Here is an 18,058-nt window from a genome sequence, read left to right as displayed (position 1 = left end):
CGTTCATGTCAGTTCAGAGCAGAGGGCAATATTGCCCAATTGAAGATTTCATTCTCACTCCACAGTTGGAAATTGGACACTGTGTTTAGACTAGTAGGGGAACATGCAACATAGTTTTATCTCCCAAGATTGAGCATTTCCTTCCCCTTGAACAAAACAGTTTGAATGCGAAGCTACGTATTATCCCATGTGGTCATCTCCCATCTCCAATGGCAATTAAGGTTCTAGAAAACCATCAAGCAAGAACCCTATTGATTTTGAGGTATTAAATGTTAAAGTGCCACTGTCATGAAATGCATGGTTTTTAGTGGTATTAATGAAAAAAAGCCAGCCGGAATGGACCCATCTTTTTTTTTTTTCACCATCCAACATGATTTTGACGTATATGGCTTTTTGTAACTCCCGCCATGAAAATCCTCTCAGTGGATTTGTTGTGGAGAAGAAGCAGGAAGTGACGTGAGTAGCAGACGCCCAGTCGAGCGGTCTTGTGTGTTTCTACTAGTTTTACCTGCTGGAAGGTAGTTCTTCGTTCCTTCGTGTTAGCCAAAATGCACGCTCGTTATATTGCTGGATATTGTTCGAACACTTGGGAAGATGGATTTACTCTTTGTACTTTTCAAAAAGACTCGGTTTGTCGTGAAAAATTGATTGCACGGGTGCAAAGGACGAGAGCTTCGTTGGTTCCAAATGACAGGTAGTTGTGTATACAGCTACTAAAAAAAAAAAAACAATAGCTCGGGGGGACGTGATCCGTAGGTCAGGGGTGCTAAAAGTGTCGATGTACCCGTCGGCGCCGAGCACGCCTTTGGCCGGGCTGACTCATACATACTATCTGGGATGTGATCCACATATCATCTATATGTGGTTCGAAACGAAATGATAGGATAATATTGCCCCGGTCACTTCACTCGATTGTGTCCGCGGCGGATGGCTTCGGCTGGGCTGGCTCATACATACTGTCTGGGAGTCTGTTGTTCATTAGAAGTGATCCGCATATCATCTAAATATGGCTCGAAACGATAGGGTGATATTGCCCCGGTCACTTCACTCGATTGTGAGATGTTTTCTTCGAAAAGAGCCTCCGTGTCCCATAGTAGGTGGCGCAGCGTGTTTTCAATGGCAAATGTCGCGGTGTGACGTAATGAACAGAGGATGCAGCCAATATGGCTACCACTTGGATGTCGAATGAGACTTTCGCAACTTTGCGCACGGATGACGCGCTCTCCGCTCATATTTATTTTTTCATGTGGACATTGACGTGAATAATGTTACATGTATTTTTCATTACAATATCTATTTTAGAATTTTTATAGGCATGACACTTGACCTTTAAAGTAGTCAGATGCTTGAATTGTTTTATAACACGGACGGGGCGGCCATAGCGTAATGGCGCCGTCACTGCGATTCATTTTTAAACGCGACTACGCCGGTGCCACCCCGCAAATCTTCCGACGGTCACCGACGGTTCCCGTAATCCTTTTCGCCTTATTGTTCTCTAAGCGCCTCTTCGGAGCGCTTGATCCTCTCAGCCAGTGGCTCCAAAGGCTCCGTCCAATCGCAACGTCGCCACTCGGGGCGCCGCTTCCCGATTAACGGAGCAATATCCAATCAGTGGAATCGGTGGCTTTGTCTTTCGACGCGTTGAGCTGCCTGCGCTTATGTTTTTGTCTGACTGAGCAGTTGGAAATCCTGACCGCGACCTCAATTTTCCGCCGTACAACCCTCGTCTTAATTAAGTCTGAGATTTTTGATAAAAGGTTGATTATGGGTCCACATTTCCAAAGTGTGAATTATTTTTTTCGTTGACAAAATACAAAGGTTGAATAGGAATGTTTCCTTTATTGATGTCACAATTGGCCATTTGAGACCATTTTTAAAGAGAAGAGGAGGTGGTGAAATTTTTCTGCTGCTTGATATGACGCCGGTTGAAAAAAATGTGGTTCCACAAGTGTTCACGCACTCTTAAAAGTGTCATATGAGCGTCAACACTGCCTTTCATGAACCTCAAATCAATTTCTCCATGGTTCGAAGAACTGCCAAAAATGGGAATTAAAAGCTCTGTCATCAGCTTGGAACCCTTGTTGTCATTTCACGGTCCATCACCATGTCAAATTTTCTTTCCTCTGTTGTAGTCGAACTAATATCAGTTTGTCCATTTGTTTTGTTTTTGTGTCCTTTTGTTTGCAATCGTTGGCTGCGGCTTCTCCTCCTGCTGTCGATCGCCACTGCACGCAAAACGCCGCCGCCGCCGTCACCCGGCCGACAACGCGTGGCGGACCCCCACCCGCTGTTCTTATCTTACTTTCTCCCACATGTCATCCGTCTCTCAATCTCTTCCATGCGCTTCACCCCCCCCCCCACCCCGTGTTTCTCCACCACCGCCACCCCCCCACCTCCCCTGCTTTCGCTTTTTCTTGTCCCCCACACCCGCTAGCACCCTGCAGAGTTGAGAGAGATCCATGCCACCTCTGGTAAGCCACTGATAATTTTTTATTTTTTTTTATAGGAAAGGCTAAGAGCAGTCATGGAAAAATAATGGGCTCCCCTGATAGGTCCAGTGTCTCAATTAATCCATCTATCCATTTTTTTTGCCGCTTATCCTCACAAGGGTAGCGGCGAGTGGTGGAGCCTAACCCAGGTGTTAACGGGCAGGAGGCGGGGTACACCCTGAACTGGTTGCTAGCCAATCGCAGGGCACGTCAAGACAAACAGACTCACTCGGAATCACACCTAGGGGCAATTTAGAGTGTCCAATTATTGTTGCATGTTTTTGGGATGTGGGAAGAAACCGACGTGCCCGGAGAAAACCCACGCAGGCACGGGGAGATCACGCAAACTCCACACGGGCAGGTCCGGGATTGATCCCGGGATCTCAGAAGTGTGAGACCAACGCTTTACCAGCTGAGCCATCGTGCCGCCCCTCAATTAATCATTTGAATAAATATAAGCTAGAGTACTAAACTGACACCAAACCTTTGGTGCGGGCAGCGTGGGATCGATTCCCGCTCAGCGATGGTGTCGATATCTGCCCTGCGACGGACTGGCAACCAGTTGGGGGGTGTAGTCCGGCTTTCGCACGAAGCCAGCTGGGATAGGCTCCAGCTTTCCCGCAACCCTTGTGAGGATAAGCGACTTGGATAAAGATATCACATGGCTAGAGCTCTAAACCTTATTGGTGATACGACTTAAACTACGACCGATGAAGCCATGTGTTGCATGTACATGTGACGTGGAGAACGGGCATTTCCGCTCTGAGCAGTTCGTAGTTTCATTGTAACTCCGCACTGTCGAAGATGGATGGCTGGATGGATGATGACTCGTAAATTTTGATAAAGATGACACAAGTAACGTTATAATAAGTCATGGTCCCAGCCACACGCGTTTGTGTGTCTCCAGCAGCATCCGTAGTGTCCGGTGATGACGCCACCGTCTTTCTGACGCCAGGCAGGATGAGCCAGCGGCAGGTGAAGGAACGGGACAAGGAGAAAGACAAGGACAAGGACAAGGACAAGGAGGCGGGCCTCCAAACCCCCAGCCGGGAACATATCGCCTCTCCCTCCTCGCTCAGCTCGGGCGTCAGCTACAGCCACGGTACGTGTTGGACCTCTCTAAGAAGATACTTTAAATAAATCCATTGAAAAAAAAAAACACTTAAAAATACATTTTGTCCGTCCAGCTATATAGTTGTGTTAGTGCGCCCTCTTGTGGAATCCAGGTGTTGGTGTCTGTTATAAATTGGAGTCCAGTAGGTTTGTCATTTTTCATCTCTACCTTTTGCAATTTTATAGTTCATTAATAATTTTAAATCTTTCCCTTCGTGTTACCTGTATTTTATAATATATAATAAATACAAAACCAAAGATAATACACTATATTTTTTTCCATTTAGATAATATATATTTTTAAAACTATTTTAAAATGAACCATTGAATTGAATAAGGTAATCATTTAATTCATTCAGTAAAATAAAATGGTGAGCATTTCAAGAAAAAGAAGTTATGCGGTAGGAGGTGTTTGTTTTTGTTTCCGTAAAGCGACAGACTCTTTTATTATCCTGCAGGAATTGCATATTCAAGTTTATAGTCAACAAAGTTATAAATGATACAATATTGTAAAAATTACTTCAGCGTCTAGTCAGACTGAAATGAGAAAAATCGTGAAAAAAATGATTGCACACCATTATTTAATGGCATTGTTCAAATAATGAAATGATCTTTTAGGGGAAATAAAACTAAAAATAATACAATATATTTTTCCATTTACATGGAATATATTTTAAAAACAATTTTAAAAATGACATAGAAATGAACCATTAAATTGAATAAGGTAATCATTGAATTCATTTATTGAAATAAAATGATGAACATTTCATTTCAATACAAAAAAATCATTTATGAGGTGTGAGGTGTTTGTTTTTATTTCCGTAAAGCAACGGATTATTGTATAATCCTGCAGGAATTGCATATTTAAGCTTATATTACACACATTACATATTACACAATGCAATACATAATGCAATATTGTAAAAAATTACATCAGTATGTAGTCGGACTGAAATGAGAAAAATAATGAAAAAAATGATTGCACTCCATTATTTAATGAAATTGTTGAAAAATGAAATTATATTTTAGGGGTAACTAAGGTATTTATTTGGTGCTTTTTGTATCAACAGATGAATTATTTTAATATCTTGCAAGAATGCGCATTGTGAATCTAATATTTAATTTACAAACAAATTTACAGTAAAATTTTGTACATTCATTTTTACATGTATAAAACAGAAGGAAGGCTGGATTTTCAACTTAGAACAGCTTGAAGAAAATCTAGTGAAAGACCTTCTTGCACAAGGGATACAGAGACTTGAAAATGGAGTGGAAACGTCATATAAATTACTGCACAATGAAATAATTGCGCAGTGGAATTATTGTGCAGGGGCATATGGCGGCAAAGTACATGAGCCACACTTATCATGTCTTCAAAGTGTCTTGAGACAGGCTGGCGAGTGGGCGTGCGGAATTTACAGACATAACTTGCACCGACGCCGGCGCCATAGAGTCCAGATGCCCCTGAAATGATTCTTCCGGCCCAATGAATCAGCTTTGCGACTTTTTCTATGCAATGCTGTGTTGGGTTAGCATCAAAATGTGTTCTAGTAGTCGGGAGTGATGCGCATTGATGGGAGAGCGAGCCATTGATCCGAAAGGGGGGCTGTATTTTCTTTAAAAGCATATAAGAAAATGAAAAAAATAACAACAAGAAATAACAAAATAATACTAAATATTCTATTTTTTCAAAGGAAAAAAAATTGAGTTTCCAGAGTACTCTATATGCAAACTGTATATACCGAAGTTTCTCAAAAATAATGTGCAATTTTTTCCCCAAACAGTTTCAAAAAGTAAAAAGAGCGCATTATATTTAGGTACGGATGAAAAATAAAAAAATACAATCACATTCTATGGTCGCATTCAGGTACATGGAGTGGCGACAAAAAAGGTATACATATACATTTTGATATATTTATGTTACACATTTATATAAATGACAGTAATGTCGCCACCAACCTGAACTCCTCGGGGGTGACGTTGCATTTAACGATCGTTAGCGTAACATATTTGTTACTACTGCACCAAAGATCAGAAACGACAGCCCGTGAGTTTGTTTTAACTTAAACGAAGGCAAACAAATGTCGATTACAAGGGCAAGTCGTGCAGCCGCTTTTAAAAGAAATGTAACCTCACTCTGGCCGATGGCGCGGCCAAACCGGAAACAGAATAACGTGAGCTAGCTCCTAACAGCTAACTAACGAAACTACGTTAGTGCAATCGTAACGGGCACATTTAAAAACAAAATGGGATCGCGCACACAATGGAAATGCTCGCTTTTTTCCAAAGTGCCCATTACGCTCATTTCTACGTAGTTTGAGCTCTCGTTTTGATTGCCTCGCCGAACGGGGGCAAGACGCTGCGCTCGTAGCACGGTGGCGCTTCCCTTCAAAGCGAGGAATAAAGGGAACCAAGACTCTTAGGATTCGAAAATGTTTCCTCACAAACACCACGGAGGGCACAGAGGATGACGTTCCTAATATTTTGAGCATACGGATTGCAGCAAATTAGTTGTGCGCGTTGTACGTTGGTAGAAGGGTTTTCCTGATTTTTTTTTTTTTTTTTTTGGGGGGGGGGTCAACTTTGGGGGTGCGCATTATACTTCAGGATGCATTCTACTCGAGAAATTATGGCACATGTATGCAGTGGTGCCGTGATTAACCGATTTTATTTGTTCTCTGCACTCGTTCTCATATGTACTGAGCATGTTTTCTCTCCCACCCCCCACCCCCTGGGATTGTTTGCATCAATCTAATCTTGTCCCTTTTTATTATGACTCACCAAAGTACAAATAAACCCTCAAAAGTCTGTTTGACGTGGCTTTGAAATGAAACTTGGAGGCGTCAGAGACAAATCCGCAGACAGGCCCCCCGAGGTAAACAGCGTCGACGATGTCACCGGTGGCGGGAGAGCAGCTGGGGTCAGCGCGGATTTACGTTCAGCTTCTGGGATTATGGCCCGTTAACAGCGCGGTAGTTGGATCGGAAGGCCGGCCTTATCCCCGCCGGCGGCCAATCTCCTGGCGCCGTTGCCGCTCTTTACCTATGACCTCATCCGGTGAGCGGCGAGAGTCCTAAGAAGTGACGGAGAAGCTAGTGGAAGTCGTTTTGACGCCATGATGGAGAGGATGCCGGCCGCGGGGACGCGGCTACGCTCGGATGGCCGGAGGCTCGTCTGGGCTGACGCCGTTTGGATCTAAAGTAAGACAATTGGGAAATTAGGGGGACGTGTCGACCTGGAAATCAAAGCGAAGTGCCATATAAAGAGGCTTCGGCTTTTGAATTTAATCCTCGGTGTCATCTCGTGGTCGGTCGGGAATGATGTGCGGGAGGAGGCGCACTCAGTGTAATTACTCATCCTGTTCCTTGAGTGGTTGTGGAAAAAGGCACGGCGGGATAACAGCGTTTAAAAATATTGATTGTGAAGCTAATCCTTGGATTTACAGGGTCTACCTGCAGCCTTTTCAGCCTAGGTGGATGTGTTGACGTGCGTCCGACCGCTTGTTTGCTCCGTCTTTGGGTTGCTAAAGCCGCGTGGTGTCATTGACTTTAAGGGTCACGGCGAGGTCAATTTCTCCATTTTCCTCGAAGGCCAGAAGTTCTCAAAAGTTTTTACACCAAGTATCACTTGAAAGTACAACCATATTGAACATTAAAATCCAGTCACTAGTTGGCCAGGTTAAATCTTCATTAAAAATGCGCTTATTTTATATTTCTATTTTTTTATGCATTTTCATGAAACAAAGCAGAAGAAGCTGTCCGATTAAAATGGATTGCACAAACAAGTTAAATAAAGAATGCCCTGATGTTTTCAAATGTAGAAAATGTACTGTACTAAAAAGTTAAATAAAATTGAACTGCACTCAAAAAAATAAAATACATTTAAAAAAATCAAAAAATACTTTAACAATTTAAGATGTCCTGTGCATGAAAAGTAATAATACTGTAATTGAATATGAATAGCTATCTTAATTCTGTTATGTTTGTGTTTTGATTTTTTACATTTTTATTCAATGCAATCCCACCCTCGCCTTAACAACGTTCAAAACACTCTTCAGTTAACATTAAAATGAGATTAAGAACTATAAAAATGACAAGCAAAATATATTTAAAAAAAAAACACATTTTACACCAAGTCGCACTTCAAAATATACTTACCTTTCCAAATAAAACCATATTGAACATTAAAATCCAGAAAGTAGTTGGCCAGGTTAAATGTTCATTAAAAATGTGTTCATGATAGCCGCGCTTATTTTATTTTTCTATATTTTTTTATGCGTTTAATGAAACAAAGCAGAAGAAGCTTTCCTTAAATGACCAATTAAAATGGATTGCACAAACAAGTTAAATAAAGAATGTGCTTATGTTTTAAAATGGAGAAAATGTACTGAACTAAAATTAAAATAAAATTGAACGACACTCTAAAAAATAAAATAAACAATTTAAGATGTGCTGTGCATGAAAAGTAATAATACTGTACTTGCTTTTTAAAAAAAAATCTGTATGCATAGCTATCTTAATTCTATTTGTGTTTTAATTGTTTATTTATGTATTTTTTATTTAATGCAATCCCACACACGCATTTACTACTTTCAAAACACTTTCAATTAACATTAAGAATTTTTTTTTTATATGCTTGTACTTGGCAGATCAATTTTCCATTCAGGGTAGAATATGCTGTTGTTTTTCATAAATTAGTAAAAATGACCTATTTTTAAAAAACGAAAACAGCATTTGTAGGGATATTAAAAACTGCAATTGGCTCCCTCCCTATCATAAGCAGAGAAGATGCTGCGAAAATATTTTATTCATTTTCTTCCCATCTCTCCATTTTTTGGGCAGCTCTTCAGAAAACAGTTAGCCCTTCAAATTAAGGGCTCGTCAGCATTCGATGTTTTTCTTTTTCCTCCAACTTGGATGCAGCTCTCCTCCCCATCCAGAGGGGAGTGAGTAGGAGGGGCCGTGAGGTAGTTCCACAGCGCTGCGTGCCTCGCCGCTCGCAGTCGAGCGAGGGAGAGGGAGGGGAGCAGTCAGCTGAGGGAAGCGTCGAGGAAATACCGCACTCCACGCTGAGCTCTTTTGCTCTTCTTCTCTTGTTTCGGTCCGCTGGCTCGACTCGCCGTAGGAGCGCGGGGACCCCCCCTTTCGCCCTGTCCCCTCGGGGTTTCCTCACCGCCGCCTTACCTTCACGCCCCGCCCGTCCGTCCCTCCCTGCCCCCCTCCCCGCCCTCGCCGAGGGATCGCCCGCCGGCCCCCATGATGAAGGAGGAGGGCCCGCTGGGGCGTCGCCGTTTCTCCACGTGCGGCGGCACGGCCTCGCTGCGACCCCCGCACCCGGACGGACGCAAACTCATCCGCAACGCCTCTTTCGGGGGCTATAACGAGCTGTCGCCCATTTCGCTGTCAGGTGGGTGTCGGAAAGGAAGTAGGGGGTAGTCCGTCCGTCCTTTAGTTGTGTTCTGTGATTGGCATGTGCTTGTATTATTAGATTAATAGAGTGATGATGAGTCATCAGAGTAAGTGTGACTAATGTCTAGTTAGTAGTTCCTGTTTGGTCGATTTGTGGCTTGGATTGGGTTGGACGGATGTATCCAATAAAAGACGACGTTTGGAAAACTTGAGGATCAGGATGATGGGGAACACTATCTTCTGTTATCGCCATGGTAACCCAGGATGACTTTTAATGCTGGCGGACCAGCCAGGACAGGTGTTTGTGAACTTTCCCGCACATTAATGATTTATTACTGTGGATATTATAACTATTGGATTTGGGACCGTTTCCTGTCCAGTATTAAAAAGTATTTTGGTTGCGACCGCAAGAGGAGAAAATGTCACTAGATAGCACAAGTGAAATGGCGTGACTCGATGCCCACCATATTTAGGTATCATAAATATAAAATGTTTGCCATTCTAAATATGTAGCTACTGACTTAATGTTTTGCATGATATGAAATATTAATTTTGTGGTTGTAGTGTGTACTGAAGTAGATCTCTGCAAGCTATATTTCATCATTTGGGCCCATGCAGCTAAATAATACACAGTGTATTATTAGTTTGAAAACACAGTGGTCCCTTTTCGTAAATGCTTATCCTCACAAGGGTCACGGGGAGTGCTGGAGCCTATCGCAGCTGTCAACGGGCAGCAGGCTGCCTACACCCTGAATTAGTTGCCAGCCAATCGCAGGGCACATCGAGACAAACCGCCGCACTTACACTCACACCTAGGGGCAATTTAGAGTGTCCAATTAATGTTGCATGTTTTTGGGATGAGGGAGAATAACATGCAAACTCCACACAGGCGGGTCCGGGATTGAACCCGGGACCTCAGAACTGTGAGGCCAAAGCTTTATCAGCTGCTCCACCGTAACACCTATTTCATCCAGTACTTAATATTGAGAACTACATTGGGCTAACTTCCCATTTTTGTCATCTTGTGGGAGATGGATTTACATTTTTTTTTAGCTGCTCTCCAAAGTCTCCCACTGAAGGTCGGGCGCCATTGTGGGCTGGATTCCAACATAAATCAAATCTAAAGTTGAATCTTATCAATCTTTCAACCTGACTTTATGGGATGTTTTTTTTTTTTTCTTTTTTCCTCATCTGAAGGTGAACAATGGTTTCATGGGGATGGCGATTTGGGTGACAGGACTCGGTCGGTCCTGTGTTGCACTGAGTAATGAGGAAATGTGCCTAATTTCAATTATGGGTTGCCCCTGTTTGTATTTTGATCAATATTAATATAAAAGAAATGCTTTTTCTCTATTATAAGCGCACTTGAACAATGAGTTAACCCATTCTTGTTATCAGAAGCGCTTGTGGTGTGGATAAAAGTTGGTACATCGTCCCTGAGACAACTCTTAAGTGGGCGGCACGGTGGATCAGCCGGTAAAGCGTTGGCCTCAGAGTTCTGAGGACCCGGGTTCGATCCCGGCCCAGCCTGTGTGGAGTTTGCATGTTCTCCCCGTGCCTGCGTGGGTTTCCTCCGGGCACTCCGGTTTCCTCCCACATCCCAAAAACATGCACCATTAATTGGACACTCTAAATTGCCCATAGGTGTGACTGTGAGGGCGCCTGTTTGTCTCTGTGTGCCCTGCGATTGGCTGGCGACCAGTTCAGGGTGTACACCGCCTCCTGCCCGTTGACAGCTGGGATAGGCTCCAACACTCCTCGGCAAAGAAGACGGATGGATGGACAACTCAAGTGCCGGTCCAACTGGATGATTAGAAAAAAATCCCTCCCGTCCCCTGGAGTCCAAATTTGGAACTCTGTCTGCTGGCAGCTGTTGATATGACGTTCGGTATCGTCACCGAGGCACGGCAATAGACTATAAAAAGAATGATCGCAGCATCTTTATCTGTCCAAAAGAAAGGAAATGAAATTTTACAGGCAGGTGTAATCATTTGAACAGTTTCATACATGAGACCGTTGTTTTATTTATTTGTCGCTTGTGACCGTTCTGGTGCCCGCCGGCTTCTCTTTTTTTAAACTCTGCGTACTTTGAGCCAGTAGACGTCTGAGTCATTGTTTGTCCCCCAGCCAGAGCTCCCGTCTTCTGATTTCGGATTGCTAATAGGCACTTTTTCTTTTATTTTTATTTCTCGCAAAATGACAGCTAGCGCAGCAGTCGTGCTTAATGCTTTGCCGTATTGTTTTGTCCCTCCAAATGTTTTTGCCATCGCGGTGATTTCGGTTTCTCGCGCAGAGGAGCGAGTTGAGTGATGAGCCTGGGGAGGCGTGTTTGTCCGTACCCAGGAAAAGGAAAAAAAAGAAAGAAATGAACGCAAGCAATGTTTGTCGTCTGGCACCGGTTCGCCTCAGAATAATCCGGGAAGGATATTTAACCTTTTGACGCGCAACATATAAAAATATCATAAAATCAAACGAGCGCCATTTATTTCCAGAGTTATTTCATCCTGGCTGAGGGTTTTATGTCTTTATTTTACGATTTAATACACCACCTGGTCTTTAAATAACCTCGTTTCTGATTACCACAAAAAAAAATCATTTTAATCTTTCTGCATTAAATGCGGAAAATAAATGAATAATGGACGCTCCTTTTGATAAGGTCAAACGAGCGGACAGTGGGCGGCGTGTCACTTTTGCGGTTGATATGATTGATAACGTCCTATACAAAAGCCAGCAAGCCTCTAGTATCATATCGATCATTCTGCCACCCCACCCCCCCCTATTAGGAAGCCTACCTAGACTGGAGGACGTTTTTTTTTTTCCATTTTTATCACAGGCCAGATCAGAGTTGAGTTGAATACTTGATCGGCTCGTATCGTAACAAAGACACAACAAATGAATGAATCAGAGGATAACAAATTGATTGTACAACTGTTCAGTTTCTTGTGAAAGAGGGATTGGTCACAAAATATATTTCACATTATCAACGCAAATGATTTGCATTTGCGGGCCTCATAACATAATGTGAGGGGCCAGATCTGGCCCCGGGCCTGGAGTTTGACACCTGTGCTCTAGGAGAACTGAAGTGGGTGATTTTTTTTTTTTTTATTTAATTTTTTTTACATGATAAGGAAATATTCTCATCACAGCATTTAATGGCGCTACGGATCCAGCATCAGTTTTGTAAAACCTTGCGTAAACAATATGAACTAAATCAAGCAGAAAATGTGTACAACTGACATTTTCTTTGTTTATTATGAAAACTCTAGTATGTTAAAAAGTATACATATACCATATTGTTAAAAGAAGCAATCACCATCAAACAAGAACAATATTTTAAATGAACAAATCACAAACGTGTATTCATCCCTGCAATAAAAACAAAAATAAGCCACGGTTATTTTTTTTTCCAAGATGTCTGCCACAATGATAACGAGGCAGTTGGCGAAAATCCCACGGAAGCCAAATTCCTGTCCATTTTTTGTCGTGCTTTAAAGATAATTTGCTTACCTCTCATTTTGTGTACATTGAGGTTGACCGTAGGAAGAAAACCAACGACGGACGGCGTTAACGATCCGAAATCTCCCCTCACGGCTTTCTGCTGGACTTGAATTCGTGAGGGCATGACGCCCAAGGATCAAGTCAAATTCGAAGTCAGACTCTAACCTTATTTACCCCCCCCCCCATGTGAAATCTTATCAGCGGCGTTGTCACCATTATCTCTTTTGGGGGGGGGGGGGGATGCGAGTAAACAAAAGAGCCCATCTGGCGTCGGAGGACTCGGAAGCTTGGCTTTGATTGCAAATTGATCGCATTCGATGCATCGCAGCATACTTAACGGCCGTACGCGGCGGTGTTGAAAATGGAAAACTTGTAATTACCCCCCCCCCCCCCCCCGGCTCTCTTCTGCCCCGCTGTGTGCTTTCAATTATGGAGGAGAAGGAAGGGGATGCTGAGTCATGCCATGTCGCTGCTGTAAGCGCGTGAATCGCCCTTGACTCGTTTATCGGAATAGGTTGGCATGGGGATGCGCGTCGAGTGGCTGCAGATGGTCTGGCGGGACCACGCGTGCGCTTGGCCCGTGTGAAAACAACCTTTGCTATAGGCGTTGCATTTGAATAATTCCTTTTTTTCCCCTGAATTCCTGGAATTTCTGTTCCTCAAAAGTACATTGAATGTAACCTTTTTTTGTGCGTTTGCGGATGTCCGTGTAAAAGTAGCGGCGCCACGTCACGCGTTGACAAACGCCGACGGTGTGTCGGATTTGACTTTTTTGCCTTTGTCTTTTCGTCGCAGGTTTCGAGAGAGGGAAGGAGGACGTTTTGTCGCTGCCTTTGAAAGAGGATTCGCTTTCCATATCCAAGAGCAAGGTGCACTTAACGCAGACATTTTGACAATGATGAATCTCACGAGACGGGTTTTTGTTTTGCTCCTGTGCTGGCCTTTTATTTCGGGCCTTACTTAACCCGACTTAGCGATCCCTTCTCATCCGCGTACGTCTGTGGGCTCTAATGACTCCCAATAGGCTTGCGTAGCCTACTGGCAGACGCATCCCCGCACCTACGGGAGGCCTTTTATAGGTCTCGATTCGCCTCGCTGTGGTGCCGAGTTTGGGCTACCGTGAAAAGCAGATAATACCCTTTTTTTTCTGACTTTTTAAATTTTGGATTAACATTTAATTTGACTGAAATGCTCTTAATATATGAATGTATTTTTTTAATTCTTATTTTACTTTTTAATGTTAAGGAAATTGTATTTTTTTTTAATTTTTAATTCACCTTTTTTATCATACAAATTTGTATTGTTTTCATGGAACCTTTATTTGTCCACTCCCCTGCCCTTCCATTTTCTTATTCTGAGACTGTATGAATTTACTCCCTGTTGTAAGAAGAAGAACCTCCGGATGGACCCAAATGCAGGACTTCGAGGCAGAGGCATAATGTTCAATGTGGTTTATTCAGCAGTCCAACAAGGCAGAGGCGCGGAAACGCTAGGCTAGGCGGGATCCAAAAGACATACAGCAAAGTCCGATGACTCTGGGGCAAACTAACAACTCTAAAGGACAGGATAAACCAAAAGGGCACAGAATCGCTGTAATTAGGGTTACTCTAACTTACGCGTAGAAGCTGAGAGTCCCACAGGCATTGAATGCAACCCACTAACACAAAGCAACAAACTGGCAAATGCCAGTGACAAAAACTCCCAACTTAAATGCGTGTCTAATTAGAGTCCAAATGTGAAATGTGCTGCGACCGGTGAGAGGTGTCACCGCCCAGAGCAGTGGCCTGGCAACGCCCCTCTTGGCAGTGGCCAAGCCTTGGTCATGACAATAAACCTTACAAAATGAAATTGGAATCCTCAAACAAAAAGATCAATACTGAGTGACACTAAACTCTAAATTCTATATCAAAGAAAGTAATCCACATTTTCTTTTTTTTTTTCATTGAACCTCAATTTAATGTCTCCCACTTCATTTGTAGTCGGAAACCAAGCTGTACAATGGCTCCGACAAGGACGTGTCGGCATCCGGAGGCAAGCTCACCAAGAAGGAGTCCCTCAAGGTAAAAAAAAAGAAGAAAAAACAACAACCTGCCCTTTAAATCAGCTTACGCATTGTTTATCCGGACACACACGTGACGCCAAGGTGTTCTGTGTAGCCTGATAACCAGTAATGTCACAGGGTGTCATTGGAAAAACATGTTGACACAATCTGGTGTTCCTTTTTAAGGGCAAAAAGACTTTTATTTCATAATTGCACTGCCAATGTGTGTAGGTACAAAAGAAGAATTACAGGGAAGAGAAGAAGAGGGCCACAAAAGAGCTGCTCAGCACCATCACCGACCCTTCCGTCATTGTCATGGCCGACTGGCTGAAGGTAGTAACAAGCCAACTTTTAATAATTCTTTCCTTCCACCCCTGTGGAGAGCAGTTTTTCATGTCATGTTTGAAAATCAAAATAACTAAAAAAAAAACGAGAAATTAATATTTATCAATTCGTTAACATGCCGTAATTCCCAGCCTACAGATCACAGCTGGTTATAAGCCTCACCAAGTACAAGGAAATACCATTTGGTACCTACATGGGCCGCAGCCGTCCCCATATTGAAACCCAGATTGAAACATGAAATATTTACATAGAAAGACGCTACGCAGCGAGTTTAAAGCTAGCGCCGCCACGCTAATGCTAACGGTAGCACCGCCACGCTAACAGGGCCGGTTGGAAAAAAAAAACATACTGGTAAAAATCACTGAGACGTGGCAGTAACATGCTAGCGCAGCGCTAACAGGGCTGAACTGGTAAAAGTCATTTCCTCGGCACATATATTCCAACGGTCTCACTCTCACCTTTCCCAATTGAGGGCCCCCTTGCGGCCATTAGAAAAAATGCACAAATCACCAGATAAACCACAGGGTTGAATGCGTGTGAAAAAAGTTGCGGTTTATTAAATATATTACATATTAATTAAATCATTTCGATCAACATGTTCACACTAAAATTGCAGTTTCATCCAGTTACGTTTATTATTCGTTGATCTAAAAAAAAAAAAAACATTTACGGAATAAATATTTGATGCTTGCAGATCCGCGGGACCCTGAAGAGCTGGACCAAGCTGTGGTGTGTTCTGAAGCCGGGCGTGCTGCTCATTTACAAGACTCACAAGAACGGCCAGTGGGTGGGCACGGTGCTGCTCAACGCCTGCGAGCTCATCGAGAGACCCTCCAAGAAGGACGGCTTCTGCTTCAAGCTCTTTCACCCCCTCGAGCAGTCCATCTGGGCCGTCAAGGTCAGAATACGCCAACGCGACTCGAGGGGAGCCCAACCCGGCCATTGCACATACACTGAAGGCTCACAAGTTATTTAATGGGGGCAGTTTGCAAGGGGAAATATTAGTAGTAGTAGTAGTAAGAGTATGTTGTCGTTAACATCGGACTGAAAAGATTATTATTGTAGATATGAAACGATCTCCGTAATTCCCAGCCTACAGAGCCTCACCCGGTGTATATGTAAAGGAAATACTATTTGGTACATACATACGCCGCAGGTGTGTAAAAGCCGCAAGCATCCACATTGGAACACGAGATATTTACAAAGAAAGACGGTCCACAGAGAGTTTAACGCTAGCGCCGCGCTAACAGGGCCGGTAAAAAAAAAAACATATTGGTTAAAAAAAATCACTGAGCCACAGCAGTAACACGCTAGCGCAGCGCTAACAGGGCCGGACCAGTAAAAGTCACTTCCTTGGCACATATATTCCACCGGTCTCACTCTTACCTTTTCCGCTCGAGTGCCCCTTGTGGCCGTTAGAAAAATGCACAAATTAGCCGCATCACCACATAAAACCGTGTAAAAAAAAAAAATGTCTTGGCTCATAGGCCGGAAATGACGATAATCGACACTGGAACGTGAGAATGGCGACAACAATAAACTCTCAACTCACATTTCTATTTTGTTTTTGAATAATGGGAAATTCTGATTTATCAATGGGACGATCTGTAGAATAACCAGTTGTAAGAATGTTTGATAGCTGCAGTTTTCATCAATAATAAATGTATAAAGAAATGTGCTTGAAATGATTGTTTTCGGCTTTTCGGATTAGGATTCGGATTTACATAAAAAGACAAAAGATGAATATTATAAATTATGTCCAGTCTATACAATTTAAAATGGAAAAGATAAGTTTGTGTTTCTTCATTTGTTTATAGTTCGAATTTACTTTTATTCCTCTAAGGACGTTATAGAGTATTGTTTTTTAATTTGTAATAATTTTTTGTAACCATTCGCATCGGTTTCATTTTAGCTGCGGGTCACGTTTTCGATGCTCTGCAACTGAACTTTTGTGCTGAAATCCACGATGATCCTTTTTAACGACGTGACACATGACGACGGACGGCCCCCATAAAGCCATCCCGGATGATTACTCCGACGTAATCCCCACAATAAGAACAATGCGACCGCTTTAAATGCAAAAAAGGTCTTTGACTGAAAATTAAATCCCCCTTTTTTTTTTTTTTTTGGTCTCCCATGTGTGAATGAAACAGGATGTGAAGTGCAAAACGACGGCAGGAGCTGAATAACAGAAACACAAAGCATCCAATCGTCGTGTTTGCTCTCGTTTATTGATCGCAGCTCTCCACCTCCAAAACAAACACTCGAGCCGTTCCATTTCTGGGCCGGACTCGCCGCCATCAAAGCACGTGCATCGCTGGCTTTGCAATTAATGTGTGTAAATAATTAAAACGTCCTTCCAGGGCCCCAAAGGGGAAGCGGTGGGCTCCATCACTCAGCCGTTACCCAGCAGTCACCTCATCTTCCGTGCGGCGTCCGAGTCTGATGGTGAGAGACAAGCTGTCGTTCATACTTGGCCGTCCCATTTGTCTGCATGTCAGCCGCTTATTAGACGGGCTCATATCTGTGGTGACATAAAGTCGCACATATAAAACTGGATTCATGTGCTTTTGATAATAATGTCCGCCACTTGCTCCATTTTATTTGCCCTGTGTTGTTGTTAATTGTTTTTATGTACTGTGGAGCATTGTTCCTGTCCGTAAAAACATATTTCCAGATTTTTCACAAATGCTTGTGCCTTGGCATCGATTATTGTCATTTCCCTTCATTTCAAAAGGGAAGGTTAATCTGAGATAGAAATGATTTGAGTTACAAATGTCGACATTTACTCATAAATCACGGTACCGCTGTAATATATTCCTGGGACGGAGTCCAAAAAAGGCGGCACAGTGGATCAGCTGGAAAGCGTTGGCCTCACAGTTCTAAGTTCCCCGGTTCAATCCCGGACCCGCCTGTGCGAAGTTTGCATGTTCTTCCCATGACTGCGTGGGTTTACTCCGGCCACTCCGGTTTCCTCCCACATCCCAAAAACATGCAACATTAATTGGACACTCTAAATTGCCCCAAGGTGTGATTGTGAGTGTGGCTGTTTGTCTTGATGTGCCCTGCGATTGGCTGACAACCAGTTCGGGGTGTACCCCGCCTCCTGCCCGTTGTCAGTTGGGATAGGCCCCAGCACTCCCCGTGACCCTTGTGGGGATAAG

At 43.2% G+C, this 18,058-nt stretch overlaps 1 protein-coding gene across 15 annotated transcripts in view; it reads left to right on the top strand.

The window, feature by feature from the left end:
• Positions 1-18,058, top strand: part of osbpl8 (oxysterol binding protein-like 8) — a 51,213-nt gene that overhangs the window by 20,001 nt on the left and 13,154 nt on the right. For 4 of the 15 annotated variants that reach the window (XM_061807546.1, XM_061807550.1, XM_061807543.1 and 1 more), the window contains 7 exons: positions 2,435-2,471; positions 3,397-3,591; positions 13,304-13,377; positions 14,488-14,568; positions 14,781-14,882; positions 15,589-15,792; positions 17,258-17,342. In XM_061807546.1, the coding sequence (XP_061663530.1) occupies positions 2,435-2,471; positions 3,397-3,591; positions 13,304-13,377; positions 14,488-14,568; positions 14,781-14,882; positions 15,589-15,792; positions 17,258-17,342 (778 nt within the window). The remainder of the gene's footprint in view (positions 1-2,434; positions 2,472-3,396; positions 3,592-13,303; positions 13,378-14,487; positions 14,569-14,780; positions 14,883-15,588; positions 15,793-17,257; positions 17,343-18,058) is intronic. The other 11 variants (XM_061807549.1, XM_061807545.1, XM_061807547.1 and 8 more) reach the window with 7 other exon arrangements.

Source organism: Syngnathoides biaculeatus, chromosome 20 (genome assembly GCF_019802595.1).
Source record: "Syngnathoides biaculeatus isolate LvHL_M chromosome 20, ASM1980259v1, whole genome shotgun sequence".
NCBI lineage: Eukaryota > Metazoa > Chordata > Actinopteri > Syngnathiformes > Syngnathidae > Syngnathoides > Syngnathoides biaculeatus.
Note: the sequence above shows the minus strand (reverse complement) of the source record. Positions and strands in the feature narration are given on the sequence as shown.